Source organism: Halichoerus grypus, chromosome 10 (genome assembly GCF_964656455.1).
Source record: "Halichoerus grypus chromosome 10, mHalGry1.hap1.1, whole genome shotgun sequence".
Classification (NCBI taxonomy): Eukaryota; Metazoa; Chordata; class Mammalia; order Carnivora; family Phocidae; genus Halichoerus; species Halichoerus grypus.
The window spans coordinates 20247006-20266099 of record NC_135721.1 but is presented as its reverse complement, the minus strand read 5'-3'; the positions used below and the strand labels follow the sequence as shown (position 1 = coordinate 20266099).

The window sequence follows — 19094 nt, the reverse complement described above, 5'->3', positions numbered from 1 at the left end:
AAAGAATGGATGAGTGGAAGCAAGAGCATATCTAGTGAGACCAGACTGGAGGCCATTGTGGGATGCCAGGCCAGACAAGATGGTGGCTTGGGTCATGATATTGGCTGTGGAAGTGGAGAAAGTTAATAGATCTGACAAATATTAAGGAAGTTGAATTGATAGGATTTGGTGTTTGGAGGGATATATGGAGGGTTGGGGAAGAGCTGCTTACAGAGCTAGGGATCATTCTTGGAGGACAAAGTTTGGAAGGGAAGATGATGAGTTCAGTGAAAACAAATAGAATTTTAAGCACATGGGAGCCATCCAAGTGGCTATGTCCATTAGAGAATTGGATATATATATAGATAGATATAGATTTGGAGCTCAGAGAAGTCTGGGCTGGAATACCAATTTAGGAATCATTTAGACATTAATTGAAGCCATGAGCTGTGGTGATCATTATAGGGTGACATTGAAAGAAAAAGAGGGCTTAGGACCTTAATGAACACCATTTAATGTTGGAGTTGAATGAGGTCAGTTGTTTAGGAAGACTGAAACTGAACAATCAGAACTCATGAGAGCTGGAGGAGGAAACCCAGAAAAGTGTAGGGTATTGAAAACCCTGAGAGTTTGCTAAAGAAGGAAGAAATGGGTTATGTCAAAGCCTCCTATTGAAAAGGGCCCACTAGAGGGGCGCCTGAGTGGCTCAGTCGTTAAGCGTCTGCCTTCGGCTCAGGTCACAATCCCAGGATCCTGGGATCGAGCCCCGCATTGGGCTCCCTGTTCGGCAGGAGGCCTGCTACTCCCTCTCCCACTCCCCCTGCTTGTGTTCCCTCTCTTGTTGTGTCTCTCTCTGTCAAATAAATAAATAAAATCTTTAAAAAAAAAAAATGAAAAGGGCCCACTAGAAATGGCACCTTGAAGTTACTGATATCCTTGGCAAGAGGAATCTCTATTGAGCAGTGGTTGTAGAAGCTATATGGAGTTGCAGAACGAATAGGTGAGGCTGTGTAGACAGGAACAAAGTTAGGAGAACATTGCAGACAGAAATGCAGTATGAGCAAAGGCATATGGAGGCCCCCCAAATTATGGTGTGTTTGTAGGACTTCAAGCAAACCCAAGTGGCCAGAGACTTGAGTATGGAACAAGGAGAAAGAAGGAAGAATGGCTGACAAAGATGCTGAAAAGGGAAACACAGGATGTGAACAACCTTGAATATGAAGGACAAAAGGAAAGAAAACTATGATTTCTTGAATGCCTTCTACATCATGGGAGTTTTTACATTATCTCACTGAATACTCGTGTAAACCCTGTGAGTAATGGCAGAATTCTTATCTTCATTTTTCCCACTGAGAAAATAAGTTATTCAGAGAAGTTTTACTTTACTGAGGATCATACACCTTGTGAGCAATGGAATTCCAGTCTCCTTCCCATGCAGAAGGATCTGGGCAAGTGTCTTGCCAGCTGGTGGTATCATGTGGGAAAACGGGGCCAGAATCCCTTTCATCCAGCAGCTCCATGGTGTCCATGAGTTAGCCAAAGCAGAGAAAGGGTAGTCCAACAACCAAAGCCAAATGCAACAAGAAAATAGTCCAAGAGCCAAATGGTCGGTCCATCCAGAAGTCAGGTTGCCAGAGCCAAGAGAGGTTAGTCTACAAAGCCAAAACCCCACCCAGTAATTGGCCCAAAAGCCAAGTTAATCACAAGCTGCAGAGCTTGATCAAAGAGAGGGTTGAGGAAAGCCAGGAAACTTCACAAGTAGGCAGGCCACCAGCTCAGCCTCAAGCTTCTGGTCTACCAGAATGAGATAAAGGACCTGCCCTGCAGGTCCTGGGGATTTGAAGATGGGGAGGAGGTGAAGAACTAAACCAAAAGGTCCCCTAGAGAATAACATGATCGGAAATGTTTTGTGCAAAGATTCTTCTGGTGTCTCTGTGGAGAGGGGCCTTGAGGTTTCAGATAACACTACCTCCTCAGTCTGGATCTCAGAGAGGAAGGACAACTCAGGCTCAGTCCACAGATGCAACTGCCCTCTGCAGAGTAGAACATGGGTAGGATACTGGCTCGGTCCTTGGACTTGAGGAATTATACCTGATTTGTATCCTAGAGGAAAAATACAAAGACCCCCAAAGAGGAACACCAAACAAGGACCTGGTCTATCAAGGATACTCAAGAAAGTGAGAGCTGTTAGGCAAACCAAGCCAGGCCACAAGCATGTATTAAGGGCTTACTTAAAAATAAGTCTTCTCAAGGACACCTGGGTAGCTCAGTTGGTTAAGCGTCTGTCTTCGGCTCAGATCATGATCCCAGGGTCCTGGGATAGAGTCCCGCATCGGGCTCCCTGCTCCGTGGGGAGCCCGCTTCTCCCTCTCCCTCTGCCTGCCGCTCCACCTGCTTGTGCTCTCTCTCTCTGTCAAATAAATACGATAAAGTCTTAAAAAAAAGTCTTCTCAGGGGCACCTGTCTGGCTCAATGGGTGGAGCATGTGGCTCTTGATCTCCAGTAGTGAGTTTGAATCCCATGTTGGGTATAGAGATTACTCAAAAATAAAATTTGAAAAAAAAAAAAAAGTCTTCTCATTGGCAAAATAGTTTATTCATCGTTTCATTTGAGTCTCACAGCCACTCCACAGAGTATTATTCCTCTCCCCCTCTCCAACGGTTTTATTTTTTAAAAAGATTTTTATTTATTTATTTAACTTAGGGAGGGGAGGAGCAGAGGGAGAGGGACAAGCAGACTCCCTGCTGAGCCCCGAGCAGATGGGGGCTCCCCCCAGGACCTTGAGATCATGACCTGAGCCAAAATCAAGAGTTGGAGGTTTAACTGACTGAGCCACCCAGGCGCCCTCTAATTGTTTTAAACAGATGAGGAAATTGAGGCTAGAGCAAGGTTAAGAGATTGCCCAAAGTCACACTGCTGGATGGATATGAGAAGTGCAAGTTAAACCCAAGTTTTGCTTTATGCAAATTCTGTGTCTCTTTCTGCTACGGAAAAGAAATTGATCAGGCAAGGCGCCCCAGAAGAGGAAGTGCCGGAACTGCGCCATTGGCAGGCCACCAAATGTAGAAGGGTGACAGCTCCCTCTGGGCAAAGGCACAAGGATGCAACACGGCACAGCCAGTTAAAAAAACAAAACACGGTTCTTAGAATGTGAGCTCCTTGCGGACAAGAGGTCCAGCTCCTAGAATGGGGCCTGGGGCTCAGCAGGCGCCGGGTAACTGTTTGAAGGAATGAATGTCTGGAACGCAGGTTCTCTGTGGAAGAGTACCTGGAACGGAGGCTGGGAAATTAGGCCGGGGTCAGAAGATGGAGGGGCTTGTATACAATATGGAAGGCTAGAGGAAGAGGAGGGAAGGGGACCCGGGTGCATGTGCAGAGAAGACGTGAGGAGAGAATCAGCTGGAAGGTGGTTCCAGGAGACAAGAGCAAGGCCAGAAGTAAACAGGCTAGGGAAACGGAAGGGCAGAGTCAAGAAACATTCAGGAGTCGAGGTGCCTAGCAACACTCTGAAGGGAAGGGGTGACATGCACACGTCCGCAGGCTGAAAGGCAGGAGCAGTGGAGAGATGGAGGACGGTGCCTTTGGAGGAACAAGTGTGGATGGCGGACACCCCCGTCCCAGGTAGGCTGCAACCTCAGCAGTCCCTCGTAGGCTGCGTGCCAGAGAGGGAGGGGCCTCCCGGACTGGAGAAGGCATCAGCAACCTGCCAGAACCGGGTTAACAAAGGCAGGACTACAATTCCCAGCATGCTCGGGCCCAGTGGGGTGACGGCGGGCGGTGGCTGCGCCGCACCCGCCTGGTGGGCGCGGGACCTGGGTCGGCACCCGAGCCTGTCATTCCGGAGGGGCCTGCGGGGGTGCGAGCGGGCGATGCACCCGGGTCCCCAGCGCAGCGGGCGCGCCGGGCTCGCGCCTCCCGCGCCGCGGCCCCGCCCCTTGCCCCACCCCAGCCGGGCGGCTTAGCTGGGGCCGCAGCGCGGCGGCAACATCACTCTCGCCGCCGCTGCTCCGCCCCATCCCCTTCTGTTTTTCTCTCTCATTCTCCGGTGGCAGCGGCGGGGAAGGTGGAAGCAGGGGCAGCAGCAGCCGCGCTGGCTGCAATGAATGATCCCCCAGCGCGGGGGGAGGACTCCAGGTGAGCCTCTGCTCTCGGGAGGGCCGGGACCCCCGGCCGCCCAGGACCGGCAGCCCCCGCCATGGATCCCTAGAAGAGGAGGAGGAGAAGACAGCCTCGCCGCCCACCCCCATCCCATTTTCCTCTTCCTTTATCTCATTGTTGCCGTCGCTGTTTACGGCAGCGCTCCCTCTGCCCCAGCATGGGGCGGGCTCCGGGCACTGCCATTCGGCCGGCGCGGCTCCCGCGGCTGCCGGGGGGTTCTGCCTAATTCTCCCCTGCCCGGCCGGTGCAGCGAGGACCCGAGAGCGGTGGAGGCCCGGACTGCAGCGGCGGCGGCGGGGCCACCTCCCAGCATCCCCACCCTAGGAGGCTGCTTGCGGATTGAAGAGCGGCGCCTGGGGGCTGGGCTGGCCCCGCTGATCCGGACCTAGGGAGGACAGCAGGACCCGCCCAGGCTGCGGAGGGGCCCTGGGGGCAGGAAGGACAGAGCAGCAAGATGGCCAGTAAAACCAAGGCCAGCGAGGCCCTGAAGGTGGTGGCCCGGTGCCGCCCCCTCAGCCGGAAGGAGGAGGCTGCGGGTCACGAGCAGATCCTGACCATGGACGTGAAACTGGGCCAGGTGACCCTGCGGAACCCCCGCGCTGCCCCAGGGGAGCTGCCCAAGTCCTTCACCTTTGATGCTGTGTATGATGCCAGCTCCAAGCAGGCGGACTTATATGATGAAACCGTGAGGCCCCTGGTAGACTCGGTGCTTCAGGGTTTCAATGGCACGGTGTTTGCCTATGGCCAGACGGGCACCGGCAAGACCTACACCATGCAGGGGACCTGGGTGGAGCCCGAGCTGCGCGGGGTCATCCCCAATGCCTTTGAGCATATCTTCACCCACATCTCTCGCTCCCAGAACCAGCAGTACCTGGTCCGGGCCTCCTACCTGGAGATCTACCAGGAGGAGATCCGGGACCTGCTGTCCAAGGAGCCTGGCAAGAGGCTAGAACTGAAGGAGAACCCAGAGACCGGTGTCTACATCAAGGACCTCTCCTCCTTCGTCACCAAGAATGTCAAGGAGATCGAGCACGTGATGAACCTGGGGAACCAGACCCGGGCGGTGGGCAGCACACACATGAATGAGGTCAGCTCCCGCTCCCATGCCATCTTCGTCATCACCGTGGAGTGCAGCGAGCGGGGCTCAGATGGCCAGGACCACATCCGTGTGGGCAAGCTCAACCTGGTGGACCTGGCCGGCAGTGAGAGGCAGAACAAGGCCGGCCCCAACTCCGCCGGAGGGGCAGGCACACAGTCGGGGGGGAGTGGCGGCGGTGGAGGTGGTGGTGGTGGTGGTGGTGGTGGTGGTGGTGGTGGTGGAGAGAGGCCTAAGGAAGCCTCCAAAATCAACCTCTCACTGTCTGCCCTGGGCAACGTGATCGCTGCTCTGGCGGGCAACAGGAGCACCCACATCCCCTACCGGGACTCCAAGCTGACCCGGCTGCTCCAAGACTCTCTGGGGGGGAACGCCAAGACCATCATGGTGGCCACTCTGGGCCCGGCTTCTCACAGCTACGACGAGAGCCTCTCCACCCTGCGCTTTGCCAACAGGGCCAAGAACATCAAGAACAAGCCCCGGGTGAACGAGGACCCCAAGGACACGCTGCTGCGGGAGTTCCAGGAGGAGATCGCCCGCCTGAAGGCCCAGCTAGAGAAGAAGGGGATGCTGGGAAAGCGGCTCCGGAGGAAGAGCAGCCGCAGGAAGAAGGCTGTGTCGGCCCCCGCTGGGTACCCTGAGGGGCCGGTGATCGAGGCCTGGGTGGCTGAAGAGGAGGATGACAACAACAACAACAACCGCCCGCCCCAGCCCATCCTGGAGTCAGCCTTGGATAAGAACATGGAGAACTACCTGCAGGAGCAGAAGGAGCGCCTGGAGGAGGAGAAGGCGGCCATCCAGGATGACCGCAGCCTGGTGAGCGAGGAGAAGCAGAAGCTGCTGGAGGAAAAGGAGAAGATGCTAGAAGATCTAAGGCGGGAGCAGCAGGCCACAGAGCTGCTCGCGGCCAAGTACAAGGTAAGGGCCCCAGACGGCAGGGGTACTCCAGAGGTGGCCTGGGGGATCTGGGCTGGCAGGCTTTTCTTTGAGGGTCTATGATCTGACCTGCAGCGAGGTGTCCTCCCTCGGCATAACACACTTGCCCTCCTGCCAGATACTCCCCTGGAGCAGCCGGGCAAATAAATCCCTGCAATTCCGGGCTGCCGGGCGGAGCCTCCCAGGAGCACTTAGGGGGACAGACAAACCACACACACACACACACACACACACACACACACACACGAAGCAAAGCAGGCAGGTGGTCTTTCAAGCCAATGAGCTTGGGCTGACCTGACCCACACCCTGTCTGTCTCTGCTGGTGGCCCTCTGGATCAGGTCCACGGGATGACCAGGCAAGTCCTCGGCCTCATTTGGGCGTGGGTTCTCTTGCATGGCCGCCTCCCCTGGGACCTCCTCCCCCCGTAGCACCTTCACACCTCACACCATTTTAATAGTATCTGACATTTGGATAGCACTTCCCAATCTACCAAATGCCCCACAGACATGATCTCATTTGATCCTTAGTCATCCAGGGTACTGGTTCTTAAATCCCCATTTTATAGGGGAGGAACTGAGGTTCAGAGGTGACATGACCAAGCTTCCATCCTACCAGGCAGCAGAGCTGAGCTGAAGCACATGGACCTTGTGCTCTTTCGGTACTTGGATGGCAAGGAGGAACTAGGCATGGATCCCACTCCCCACGAAAGCAGTCCTTGGGACCCATGCAGGGCCCAGTGCTTGGGAGCATCAGGAAGGAGATTCAGAGATCACAGAGAGGGGAGGCCAGAGCACTGGGCTCTACCCTGGAGAACCAGAGTCTAGGCCTAGCTATTCTATCGCTCATCGAGTGACCTTGTGTAAGCTGCTTCCTCCTTTCCTGAAGCCTCAGTTTCCCTTTTTGTAAAATTGAGGTGGCCTGGGTGATCTCTGAAGCTCTTCCAACCTGAGAAGCAAACTGGCCCCCACACCCAGGCCTCATCCCAGGAAGATCTAATTTCCCACTGCCCTGAGAGCTCTCCGGCCATCCTGAGCTGTTCCCTTCCTGATGGGGGCCCCCTAGGCCCAAGGTGGGGCTAAGCTGCAGAGGCCCCCGCCAGGCACAGCCACGGATCTGTTAAATTTCATTGCCGCAGATACCACAACTCAGTGTTCCAGGCATTTCCAGGTCCCTGGATTCCTCAACGCGGAGGGTTGGAGGAAGGACACAGGGAACCAGGAGCTGATCACTTGCTGGGGAGAACAAAACATTGCTATTTTTTTATGCCCTCTCAGGAGTGTGGGCTGGGGAGCAGGGAACCCAGCCTGGGGAGGGAGAGCGGCAGTTGCTGGGAAGCCGGGCAGATGAGCCGTATGCCATTATCTGTGTTATGGGAATGTGCTGGTGCATCGGGGGCTCTGGCCTTGCGTCTTGAATATTTAATTCACCTCCATGAGCTCGGCAAGGGTTCTGCTGGGGTGCTTCCTCAAAGAATGGCTCAGGGGCCTGGCACCTTTGGGGCCATCCAGGGAGAAGCAAGATGTTAGCCGAATAGTTAGACTCAGCCCTCCCTCGGAGGAAAGGAATCCAGGCAATCTGGTGCTTTCCACGGGGAAATCTTACATGGGCAATCTGTCATTGGCTTCATTACCAAGGGTAGCCCCTTCCCCCTTCCTTGCCTTCTCCACCCTCATTCCCCTTAAAGCTGGGAGGTAGTAGAAGCTAAGGTAGTACAGAAGCACACTTCAGCCCTGAGGAAATGGGTAGAGGGGTTGGTGTGAAGGATCCAGCAGATCCTTCCCATTGGGAACAATGGGATCTCCCACTGTGGGCAACTGACTGGCTCCCTCAGTAAGATTCTTGGATCTAAGGCAATGGGGGGCACAGATAATAGGACAGTCAAGAATTCAGGGCAGCTAGCACCAGAATTCTTGCACTGGAGGCATGGTCCACAGAACGTTTCTTCTTAGAGCTGGCAGGGGCCTTGGGAAACTGAGGCCTGGACTTGCCCAGGGCCACGCAGGTGAGTTAAGGAGGTCCCAGACTCTTCATGCTTGATCCAACCTCTTTCCATTACACCAGAGTCCTGATGTTACCTGTGCTACTTGATAATCAGAATAATTCATTTTTATGCAACACTTTGACATCTTCATCTCAAGCAACCCCAAGAGATGGGTATTCCTGTCCCCGTTTGACAGTTAGGAACACCAAGACTGGGGAGCTGGAGTGACTATCTCCGTGCCCCCGGGCTGAGAAGTGGTGGTGGAGCCGGGACTGGGACCCGGGGCTCCTCATGCTCCCAGACCCGTGCTCTTCCCAAGTCCTCACCATCCCTCCATGTTTGCTCACTGTGTGACTCAGGGCAAAGGCCTTTGCCTCTCTAGGCCTCAGGTTTCTATTCTCCTAATGAGGAGAAGTCTGACATATCTCCCTGGGGACTGGGTGAAATGGTCATTATGTGCCAGGCTCTTAGACATTAGTGAAGGGGGCAGGGTGGCTGGGAAATTCCAGGAGGGGAATGAGTCTGTATCCTGTGACTTCTTGTCACGCCCAGCCCAGGACAAACAGCAACAAGCAGCTCAGAGTGGAGCCCGGACAGAGGACCCCAACCCAACCTCTTTGTACCCCCAAGGCACTGCCTGGTTCAGTGTTGGATCTTTCTAGGATGGAGGAAACAATTTAAGGGCTCTTGAGGGATCACAGGGTAAAGAGGGGAGGAGCACATTAGAGATAATCCCAGTCCTGCCTATTTCACAGGTTTGTGCCCAAGATTAAATGAGATCATTAGTGGGAGGGCATTTGAAGTAAGTTGAAAGTACCAAATAAATGGAGGAGCATTAGCAGCGACAGGGTGGCCTGTCAATCAAGCAGGGGTCCAGTGATCTGGGGGACTGACATCTTTGTTGTTAGCTTGACTCTTTTCTCCCCGTCCCCCGGCCAATCCCAGCTGCCTCGCCATAACCCTACAGCTCCGGAAGCAGAACCAGGCAAGAAAGATCTAGGAGAACTCGGAAGACGGGAGCTTGGATCCCTCCTGGAAATTAACTGAGCTTTTGCTCCCCATCTGCAACACACTTCTCTGGCTCCCACTTCTGAGCTCCCCGAATCACCTCCCCCCCATTCCCTTCTTCCAGTTCACACCACCCTCTGGGGGCAACTAAGCCGTAGCTGGTACGACCTACTGCCCTCATTCACTCTGACTCAGCTTACAGTCTAGCTCGCCTGCTTCCCCTGCCTGCCACCTCCAGGCTCCCCGTTTCCTTTGTTCTCCCCTCACTGTGTACAAACACCATGCCTGTCTCCTTGGAGTCTCCTTTCATCTCTCCTTCCATATTCACTGTGGGCCCCAGGGGATGTGAGGGTGTGCAAATGTGTGCGGGCTCATGATTGTGATCAGTGCCCGGTTTCTCACTAATCATTAGCAACCCTTCCTTACGTAGTATCCCCAGGGGGCTTGATAGCATGGGAGGCTTATGAGGAAGGGGGTGCAGGGAAAGTCAACTGAACAACTGAGGCTGTAGCTCAAATGTTTGTGCACAGTGCACGGACCGCTGTGAGGACCGGTGAAAGCGTGCAGATGGGTTGGGAGAAGGCCCACTTTTCGTTGTGCAAGACATTTTTTTAAATGACTGCTTTGATTTTGAACCCAGTTTTTTGAGGGATTGGACCAAGTGATTTCTACAACTTTGATCGTGGATAGTTAGAAGGAAAGAAGAGTGTCTAGGGGAGGTCAGGGCTGCAGATGGCACAAAACGCAGGTTCCAACTAAAGAGAGGAGTGGAAGAGGCCCTGCCTGTTGATCCCCTCGTAAGTAGGTCTGGAGGGAGAAGAGCAGGCGGGTCTTGGCCGGAGCCCAGCTCTGTCTCTGGTGGGTGTAGAAAAGAGACCCTAGAAGTAGCCCCCACAGCCAAAGGGATGAGGTAATCGCAGAGAATACAAACTGCACTGAATGTTTACTGTCCACTCTGTGGCTCCCTCTTCTTCCCCCCACCTCTCAGCATTGGCATTAACCATAAAAAGGTATGCAAGGAGGGAGTTTCAAGCCCCAGAAACAGCAGTAATCACAATAATAATGCTGTTTCCTTAACACTTGCTATGTGCCAAGGCTTATACTAGATATTATGTACACATGATCGAATTGAATCCACACAAACACCTTCCAAGGACGGTATTGTTACTCTTCCCATTTTATAGCTGAGAAAACCAAGGCCCATAGAGGCTAAGTAACTTGCCCAAGGCCTCATAGTTTGTATGTGGCAAATCTAGTTGAGCCCAGGTTGGTTTAATACAAAATGTGATTTTCTTTTATGCTTCAAGACTTGGAATATCAATTTGGGAACTGGTTGCTAGGAAGGTGGTGAAAATTGGCAGAAGCTTGTGCCGTGGAATGTGAGGTGACAAAATCCAATGCGCAGCTGGAAAAGGATCGGTGGAGTTTAAGAGCAAGCACAAGACTAGCAATGGAGATTGGAGGCCCGTCTGTAGAAGAGAGCTCAAATGAGACCCATGCCCTCTGTTGTGGACACTCTCCCTCTAGTAAATGAGTTCCAGATCAGAGTCTTCCATTCTGGTCTCTCTGCTGACCTTATTTTGTAGAGTGCTGTATTCAGATCATGTGTATCAGACACAGACAGGCTTGGGTTTCATGACTTATTAGCTCTAAGACCACAGTTACCTCATCTATAAAATGAAATAATAACAGTACCAACGTCAGTGTTATTGAGAGGATTAAATGAGATAATGTTAAAGCACTTTGCACACTTCCTGGCATGTAAGCACAACTGTTTATCACTGCCAAAGGACAGTTTCACTTGGCTTCACCTTGATAAGTCAAACATACCACATTTTAGACTGACATTCAAGACCTACCAGAGACGGGCTGCCATATATCTCCTCCATCTTCCCCATCCAAGCAAGCTACTCTAATAGGAGAACCTCACAGCCAGCTGGTCTACCCCTATCTTTTGAACCTAATATGCACCTCACTGCCTTTCTGCTGATGGCACTGTTTTTATATCCTAGGTTGTCCTGGTAGCCAGGGGGTGGGAATTATGGGAGCAGACTAGGCTCAATATAAAGAATTTCTTGACACCTAGAAATGGGCCGCTTCTAGAGGTAGCAGGCTCCAAACCCTGGAAGTGCTCAAGGAGAGATGAAGTGTCAGAGTCGCTCTAAAGGGATTCATGTATCAGCAAAGCCATTACACTGGATCGTCTTTAAAGTCCCCTCCCCCTAAAAGTCCTTAATTGTTAAAAATACTATTTTTTTATTTTTAGTTTTTTTAAAAGATTTTATTTATTTGACAGAGAGAGGGAGACAGCAAGAGCGGGAACACAAGCAAGGGGAGTGGGAGAGGAAGAAGCAGGCTTCCTGCTGAACAGGTTTCCCTGGGATCATGACCTGAGCCAAAGGCAGACGCCTAACGACTGAGCCACCCAGGCGCCCTATTTTTAATTTTTTTTAAAGATTTTATTTATGTATGTATGTATGTATTTATTTATTTATTTGTCAGAGAAAAAGTGCACAAGCAGGGGGAGTAGCAGGCAGAGGGAGAAGCAGGCTCCCCGCTGAGCAGGGAGCCGGCTGTGCGACTGGATTCCAGGACCCCGGTATCATGACCTGAGCGGAAGGCAGATGCTTGACCAACTGAGCCACCCAGACATCCCAAAAATACTATTTTTTTAAAAGATTTTATTTATTTATTTGAGAGAAAGAGAAAAAACACATGGTGGGAGGAGGGTGGGGGGACAGAGGGAGAGGGAGGACAGGGAGCGGACGCGGGACTCGATCCTAGGACTCTGAGATCGTGACCTGAGCTGAAGGCAGATGCTTAACTGACTAACCCACCCAGGTGCCCCCAAAATACTATTTTTTATGATTTTTTATTTTATTTTATTTTTTTAAAAGATTTTATTTATTTATTTGAGAGAGAGAATGAGAGAGAGAGAGCACGAGAGGGGGGAGGGTCAGAGGGAGAAGCAGACTCCCTGCTGAGCAGGGAGCCCAATGCAGGACTCGATCCTGGGACTCTAGGATCGTGACCCAAGCAGAAGGCAGTCGTTTAACCAACTGAACCACCAGGCGCCCCCAAAATACGATTTTTTAGAGCAAAATATAAAATGCTCAGTTTATCTTTTTGAAAATTAAGATCAGAGGGTTTCAATTTTCATGTATGCATTCAATCAATAATAAAAAATAATTTTTCAGCTCTTTCTCATGGCCAATTAGAGAAAGACAATGAGCCAAAGAAGAGAGAAGAGAATGGGGAGAAAAACAGGGAAGAAATAGAAGAGGACGGGGGCGGGGGGGGGGGGGAAGGGGAGGGGAAAGTGGAGTCGTGAGGGCAGGGAGAAGGAGGGAGAGAGTGGGGAAGGGGGTGAACAGCAGGGATTCTGGGGAGAAGCCCGAATAGGAGAGAAAGTGCTGTAGAGGACAGTTAAATACTCATCACTGGCAGTGTGATCATTTAACAGAACTATCACGAGTTGGGGGCATTTTGTAATATAAAGATTTGACTGGCAGGAAGCATTTAAGACTAATACGTTTCCATCAAAGGTTTTGGGCTTCAAGTTACGTGCAGGCTCCACAGGCCTTTTGGTCCAGTGCTGGGTTTCTCCCAATGTGCGTTGGCTGGAGGAGTGTATTATCCATTGCCCTTAGTCATTGCCAGCCCCCAGATAGCACAAGACTGGATGAAGTGGCTGTGATAATGTTCTCTTTGTGCTCTGAGGACTAGAGGAAGGGCCTGGAATTCAGCTGGAGAAGGGCACCCTTCTCTGGCCATGCCCTGCTAGCTAGTTGCACCTGGCCAGTCTTGCACACTTCTGGAGGCTTCTGGGCCGGAGAGCTGCTGAGCCAGGTGGCCTGAGAAGATAAGAAAATGGTCCCTCTTCCCACAAATGCAGCCCTTCAGCCCTGCACTCTGTGCAAGGCACACCCCTGTGCTCAGAGTTCATAGGGCACCTGCTCTTATGGTTTGGTGGATCTAGAATTTTTAATATCCTGAGAAATTCCTGGGCATTAACTCCTGGTCAGACTAAAGAGTTGCTTTTTAGTTGTCTCCTTTTCCTGCCAGATGTACTCAGCAGTGGAGGACCAGGCCCTGGGCTGGTCTGTTTCTGTAGCACTAGGTAATGGACCTGCATGCAGGCTTTCTCCTTTCTCGAGGCGAGCCTGCAGAATATTAATGGCAACAATGGTAATGATGATGACAGCTACCATTTCTTTATTTTTTTTATTTTAAAAATATTTATTTATTTATTTGAGAGAGAGTGCGAGAGTGAGAGAGCACAAGTAGGGGGGAGTGGCAGAGGGAGAGGGAAAAGCAGGCTCCCCAAGCAGGGAGCCTGACGGGGGGCTCTATCCCAGGACCCCGCGATCATGACCTGAGCCAAAGGCAGACTCTTAACCAACCGAGCCACCCAGGCGCCCCGATAGCTACCATTTCTTTAGTGCATGTCTAACACCAAGCATGCTGCTGTTTTCTTTATGTGCACTGTTTTCCTTGAATCCTCACGATAGCACCATGAAGTAGTACTATTTTAATCTCCATGTGACAAAGGAGGATACTGAGACTCCTTAAGGAAGGAACAACCCAAGGTCACATGCCTAGGAAGTGTTAGGGCCAGAATAGCAGCCTCTGTCTGCCTGATCCCAGAACCATGGTTTTTACCTCCACACTGTAATACCAGCTTCGGAAATGAAGGATTCATACCAGATCCCTGGCTAATAGGCCCCAGTGGGAGCTCTTGTCTGCTGAAATACTTAACTCAACCCATCTCTGTCCTTCCGTGTGATGCAAACCCCCAGCCTCTGACTCACCTGGCTCCATCCATTCATATAATCAACAAATCTTTTTAAGTACCCATGACCAAGAACATAAATCAGTAGTTATAGTTAATGAACTCTTCAAATTATTTAAATTTCTGGAAGGAATCATGAGAATTTACTAATAGTGGTTGTTTCTAGGAATTTTAATGGGGGAGGGGGCTTTTATTTTTCACTTTATACTTTTTTTTACTTTTATCTTTTTATTTTTACGTAAGCATGTATTACTTTGTTAAATAAAAACTAATCTAAAAAGTTTAAGGGAGAAAAAATATAAATGAAATGTGTTAACACCTGGTTGGAAGGTTGCCTTAAAAATAATGAATAACTGGGGCGCCAGGATGGTTTATTTGGTTAAGAGTCCTACCCTTTGATTTCAGCTCAGGTTATGATCTCAGGGTCACAGGATTGAGCCCTGCGTCAGGCTCAGCATGGAGTCTGCTTCTCCCTCTCCCTCTGCTCCTCTCCCCCCCCGCAGATAAATAAATAAAATCTTTTTTTAAAAATGAGTAATTGGGGCATCTGCGTGACTCAGTTGGTTGAGTATCTGCCTTCGGCTCGGGTCATGGTCTCAGGGTCCTGGGATCAAGCCCCGCGCTGGGTTCTCCGCTCAGTGGGGAGTTTGCTTCTCCCTCTCCCTCTCCTTTTTCTCTCTCTCTCTCAAATAAATAAATAGAATCTTAAAAAATAATAAATTAAAATTAAAAAAATAATAAAAAATGAATAATTGAGGGAGATCCAGGATTGATAATAATTCTCAGTGATACCCAGTTCTTGGCAATCCTGTGACCTTGGACAAGTCCCTTTCCCTCCCAGAGACTGTAAGAAATCATCAGTAGATGATTCCTTGCTTTCTGCACGATTTGCTGATTCACCTCCGAAGCAGCAGGTCAGGAGCCCAGGCTTAGAGGTCAGCCTGAATGTCGGGCAGTGGGAACTGGAGCAGGATGACCACGCATTGCCCCGGAGCTACAGGGCCATACGACCCCGGATGACCCACCTAAGCCCTTGGGCCCTGTGCCTAGGCTGTCCAATGCTGAGTCTGCACTTGATGCCTCCTTAGGTCTCATCCCGTCCTGACACTGTAGCGCTCCATTGTCTGGCCGGAGGGAAATAGGGGAGAAGGAGGAGGGTAGGAATCAGGTCTGAGGTGCTCATGGTTTTCTCACTGAGGTAGAGGGGCCGATTGTTTTCTTCCTGCTTGTCTCCGAGGGGCATCGAAGCACTCCTGGGCATCCATACTCTGTCCAGGACAAGGCTGCAAGTGGAGTCCAGCTCACCTCACTCCCCAGCCTATACATTTCCTGATCCCAAATTGTTTCCTTCTTGATGAGAGAATTCCTAGCATTGGAGAGACCCATCATCATTTCTGTTGTGTTTCGAGCCAACCAAGAGAGACTCAAGGCAGGAAACAGACTGGGTCTCCTGATTTCTGTTCCCCAGGACAGGGAATCACTGAAAATAGCACTCTTCTTCCCTTTACCATTGTCTCTTTTGTTTCTTTTTCCCTTACTGCTGGCTCCTTGAGATCTATAACCAGGGAGCCCCAAAAGGAGAAATAGGTCTGTGACAGTTGGGGTGGCTGTAATAAGAGAGAGAAGCCAGGATCGGTCCACTAATTGGGTTTTTTGGCTCTTTGTGATGAGTTGTGAGTACCTGTCAATCAGATACTGATTGACAAGTAACCACTGACATGTGATTGTACTTTATCACTTACCAAGTACTTTCACGTCTGTTATCCAACTCACCCTTCTTACCAAAGCCTGCAAGGTTAGTGGGTATTCTCTTCCGTTTTACAGATAAGAAAACTGAAGTCCAGGGCGCCTGGGTGGCTCGGTCGTTAAGCGTCTGCCTTCGGCTCGGGTCATGATCCCAGGGTCCTGGGATCGAGTCCCACATCGGGCTCCCTGCTCGGCGGGAAGCCTGCTTCTCCCTCTCCCACTCCCTCTGCTTGTGTTCCCTCTCTCGCTGTGTCTCTCTCTGTCAAATAAATAAATAAAATCTTTAAAAAAAAAAAAAAAAGAAAAGAAAACTGAAGTCCAGGGGCTGATGCCCTAGATTTCATAGCAAATAGGGTGTAGTAGCGTTCAGGCTCTCTGACATGCCCAGTGCTCTATATATCGTCCCTCTATGGGACAGCGGACGTGGCCCTTTCCCATGAGCATCCCAGGACTTAGCCTCTCTCCGGGATGCTAGCGATCCTGACAACCTCCCCCAAGCACGTGATTAACGCTCTAACCCACTCACCTCAGAGGTCCCCATAAGATGCCCCAGGTTCAGGGGCGCCTGGGTGGTTCAGTTGGTTAAGCGACTGCCTTCGGCTCAGGTCATGATCCCGGAGTCCCGGGATCGAGTCCCACATCGGGCTCCCTGCTCGGCGGGGAGTCTGCTTCTCCCTCTAACCCTACCCCCTCTTGCGCTCTCTCTCTCACTCTCTCTCTCTCTCAAATAAATAAAATAAAATCTTTAAAAAAAAATAAAATAAAATAAAATAAAAAAAAGATGCCCCAGGTTCAGAAGCATCTTCAGCAGAGCTCTGCCTGCTTTCGCGCGCAGAGAAAGAAATGATGCCCCGAGCTGTCTTCCTGAGGGTTCCTGAATTGGCAAAGGTGCAAATACCAAATGCCGCTGCTGTTCTCCAAGGCACCTTCCTGTCTGAACCCAGGAGAAAGCTGTAGCCCAGGGAAGGGGACCCCAGTGGAATTAAGAGGCTGGTGTTCAAATATCACCTCCGCCGTTTGCGGGCTCCATAACCTGGAGTGAGTCAGTTCACCTGTCTGAATCTTGGTTATCTTTTACGTCAAATGGGGATCATACTTGTTATCTCACATGGTTCTTAGGGTGATTAAATGGGATGATTAGTTTAAAAGGGACCTGGCCCAGCCACAGGCAACATGACAAGTTGCATCTGAGACTCCTGTCCCCTGCAGCGTGTGAGCGATTAGCTGGCCGTGGCCGAGCAGAGCCTGGCTGGCTTCTCTGTGAAATCAGACCTGATGGTATCTTCTCAGACGAGTGGCTGGCTGGGCCTGGCTGTCTCCACTCCGGCTTTTCAGATCAGCACTTAATGAGTACTGGGGCCTCCTTCCTCCTCCTCCTCCTGGTCTTGCACCCCGGTTGCTCCTGGAACAGGAAGGGGTAAGCCTCTGAATATCCCAAGCTGGGTCTGTAGACTGACATGGTCCCTGTAATGAGCTTGGCTGTTAATTGTCACGGCAGCTGACCCGCCTCTAATACCTGGAATCGAGACCCTGATCAAATTGGGAGATTATTCGGAAAGAACATAGTCAATGTAGGAGCAGATACATGTAAAAATTCCTTAATTAGGAGACTCCAGGCTTAGACTACTCCATCTCTGGGCCTGTTTCCTAATCTGTAAAGCAAAAGGGATTGGGATCGAGGATTCGCTGAGGTCGCCTTAGTTACGCTGTGATTTGTAGTGGTCTCTCCAGAGTCAGACCACGGCCCCGGAGCTCCCCGCCCTGCCTCTTCCACCCCCACAGCTGCTGCTGGCCTTTTAGTTACACCGGACTGATTTAGAACCAGTAGGACCAAACCCAGTCCTGTCTGCAGGCCCCACCCACTTATCTTTTGCGTTGAGGGATCACGAAGGCATCATTAACTCCGGGGGCTAAGAACTCCAAGGAACTTTTCCTGGGGACTAGGACCCCTGTATTCCCAGCCCCTCTGCTCAGTATCCCCCAGCCTGAAGGGGGACCTAGAGATGTGAGACATCCCTGTCCCTCCCTGCCCTCCGTAGATGATAGTAAGAACAGAGATCTGAGGAAAAGGAGGAGATGGCCACGGGTATCCTCAGAAAAATGGGGAAAAATTAAAAGCAAAAGCAAAAAAAATAAACCAAACCCTGTTTCTAAGCAAAGAACTGAAGTCGTGCGTGATGTATTTTAGAGCGTGGGGGTGAAGCAGACAGCATGGGTTGAGACTGGGGAGAAGGTGGGGGCTGAGACCTTGCACCTGGATTGGGGCCCACCCACAGATTTCATGCCAGGACCAGCCCCTCTTCTAGCACAAGACAGGCTCTGTCAGGCAGGCTTGGCTGATAGTGTGGGCTAGGCAAGTGGGCAAGCCTTGGCGAGTCACCAGAAAGGCAAATTCAGTTGTCATTCAGACCACGTCTGCGCTGGGTCTCAGCGGGACTAGTAGAGAAGCATAGGGGTGGTGGACAGATGGAATAGGGTGATACTGGACAGTCAGACATCATCCAGAATTCTCTTCATGGAGCCCAGGACCCAGCCAGAAGGAGAGATCCTGAAGCAGAGTTCCAGGTCCAAGGAGGGGATCTAACCTGTAGGCCGATGAGCCAGAACCAACAGAGAGAAACTTGTCCTGAGGATCATGTCGTGGGGGTGGGGAGAGGCTTAGAACTTGGAGGCCCTGGTAGTCTTGGCTGATACATCAGATTCCAGGCCTGATTGGCAGCTCAAATCCCGCCTGACTGTGTCCAAATGGGTTTCTTGAATCCAGAATTTTGAATGAGAAGAGCATGGGACTAGGTGTGGGTAGCTGGAGAAGGTGGAGGCTGAACAAAGAATTGTTTGAATCAGAGGTCTGTCTCCTTACTTAAAAATCACTAAGAGGGGCGCCTGGGTGGCTCAGTCAGTTGAGTGTCAAATCCGTAAAAAAAAAAAAAAAATCACCAAGAAAAAAAATAATGTAAAAAATGCATAGAGGGGTATGTTGTGAAAGGAGAGATCAGATCTCCACAAGTCCACCTCAAAGGTATAGAGAATATAAAATCAATGGGGAGGCTCAATTTTATATCTATTATTATAGCAAATTTTTAAAATAATGATAATCATGCCTATGACACTATAATAAAAGGTGTTCCATTATTTATTGCTGGCAGTAATTTAAGTGGTATAATCTTTTTTTTTTTAAGATTTTATTTATTTATTTGAAAGAGCGTGAGCAAGAGAGCACAAGCAGGGGGAGCAGCAGAGGGAGAGGGAGAAGCAGACTTCCCACTGAGCAGGGAGCCCAATGTAGGGCTCAATCCCAGGACCCTGAGATCATGACCTGAGCCAAAGGCAGCCGAAGGCACCCCTAAGTGGTATAATCTGTTAGAAAGGAAACTTGGCAATATGTTCTAAGATAAAT

General features: G+C 50.9%; 1 protein-coding gene across 1 annotated transcript in view; it reads left to right on the top strand.

Moving 5' to 3' along the window:
• Window positions 1–3912: 3912 nt before the first annotated feature.
• Window positions 3913–19094, top strand: part of KIF3C (kinesin family member 3C) — a 35335-nt gene continuing 20153 nt past the window's right edge. Inside the window, exon 1 of the mRNA XM_036090249.2 lies at window positions 3913–6151. Coding sequence (XP_035946142.1) covers window positions 4592–6151 — 1560 coding nt within the window. The 5' untranslated portion in view covers window positions 3913–4591. The remainder of the gene's footprint in view (window positions 6152–19094) is intronic.